Raw genomic sequence first — 1559 nt, forward strand, 5'->3', positions numbered from 1 at the left:
GGGCAGACAGGGAGGTACATAGAGGGGCAGATAGAGAGCTACATAGACAGGCTGTTAGGCAGATGGTCAGACAGGTAGAAAGATAGATGGGATAGGTAGGCGGCGAGCTGGCACAAACATTAGCACGCCGGGCGACATGCTTAGCGGTATTTTGTCTGTCGCTATGTTCTGAGTTCAAATTCCGCCGAGGTCGACTAAGTCAATTGCCTTCTTAAGGGTGCATGGCCTGATTGTTAGGGTGTTGCAATCATGATCAAGAGACCATGGGTTCGATTCCTGCACTGGGCAGTGCATTGTGTTCCTGAGCAAAACACTTCATCCCGCTTTGCTCTCCGATCTCTTCAACATGTAATATATGTAATACACTGTGCACCTGTTCAGGTAACATCAATCTGATGGAGGGAGTAAACTAATATACGGCACAAACATTTGAAGATAAACAGGTAGATAGGATATAACTGGCACTCCGTCAGTTATGACGACAAGGATTCCAGTTGATCTGATCAATGGAACAGCTTGCTTATGAAATTAACATGCAAGTGGTCGAGTACTCCACAGACACAAGTACCCTTAATGTATACAGACAGGTAAGAAGATAAACAGGTAGATAGGATATGACTGGTACTCCATTAGTTATACAAAGGTTCCAGTTGATCTGAGCAATGAAATAGCCAGCTCGTGAAATTAACATGCAAGTGGCTGAGTACTCCACAAACACACGTACCCTTAATGTAGTTTTCAGGGAGATTCAGCATGACGACGCAGAGTGTGACAAGGTTGGCCCCTGGAGAATTACAGGTAAAACTTATTTTTTCTAGCTGAGTGGACTGGAGCAACATGAAATAAAGTGTCTTGCTCAAGGACACAAGACATCGCTGAGAATTGAACTCATGACCTTACGATCATGAGCCAAATACCCTAAGAACAAAGTCACATGCCTTCACAAGATAGGATATATTTACATGATAATGCTACTTACTGTAATTGTCCAGTATTCTGTTTTCCAAGGGTATCGATACAAAAGGGTCGCATAGAGTTCCAGGTAACTAACAGCTAACAACGCTTTCTCTACGTCAAAACTGCCAGATTTCACATTGGCGATGAGGATGTCCATAATAATATTATCAAAATGTTTGCTGGGACGATCTTCAATTAGCAATGTTTGGGCAACATTGACCAGGTCCCGGTGTGAAGAGGCTGGTGAATCAGGATTCTTTAAATATTTCTTGTAGGTAGTGTGCAGTTGTTGGAGGGACATAGCTGAGAGTTAGCACACATCCTCACTCAGACATTGGCTAAAACGAGATTTAGAGCAGAGGTTGTCCTTTCAAGCTGGTGCAGGCGAAACCTGAAAAGAGAGAAAAAGAGGAAGAGAGTCAAAATGGAGGATTGAGGGAGTAATTAAAATACACACAAGACGACATAATAAAAGTAAAAAAGAGAGAGAAGGGGAAATAGTGTCAGTGTGCATGTGGGGGGTCTCTCACACACACACAGTATATATATAAAGAGAAAAAGTACACTTATGTTTATATATATATATATATATATATATATAT

General features: G+C 41.8%; 1 protein-coding gene across 3 annotated transcripts in view; it reads right to left on the reverse strand.

The window, feature by feature from the left end:
* The window catches only part of LOC106880833 (uncharacterized), a 38630-nt gene that overhangs the window by 8699 nt on the left and 28372 nt on the right, over positions 1 to 1559 (reverse strand). For all 3 annotated transcript variants that reach the window (XM_014930960.2, XM_052976539.1, XM_052976538.1), the window contains exon 2: positions 980 to 1348. In XM_014930960.2, coding sequence (XP_014786446.1) covers positions 980 to 1258 — 279 coding nt within the window. In that variant the 5' untranslated portion in view covers positions 1259 to 1348. The remainder of the gene's footprint in view (positions 1 to 979; positions 1349 to 1559) is intronic.

This window comes from Octopus bimaculoides, chromosome 24 (assembly GCF_001194135.2).
Source record: "Octopus bimaculoides isolate UCB-OBI-ISO-001 chromosome 24, ASM119413v2, whole genome shotgun sequence".
Lineage (NCBI taxonomy): Eukaryota > Metazoa > Mollusca > Cephalopoda > Octopoda > Octopodidae > Octopus > Octopus bimaculoides.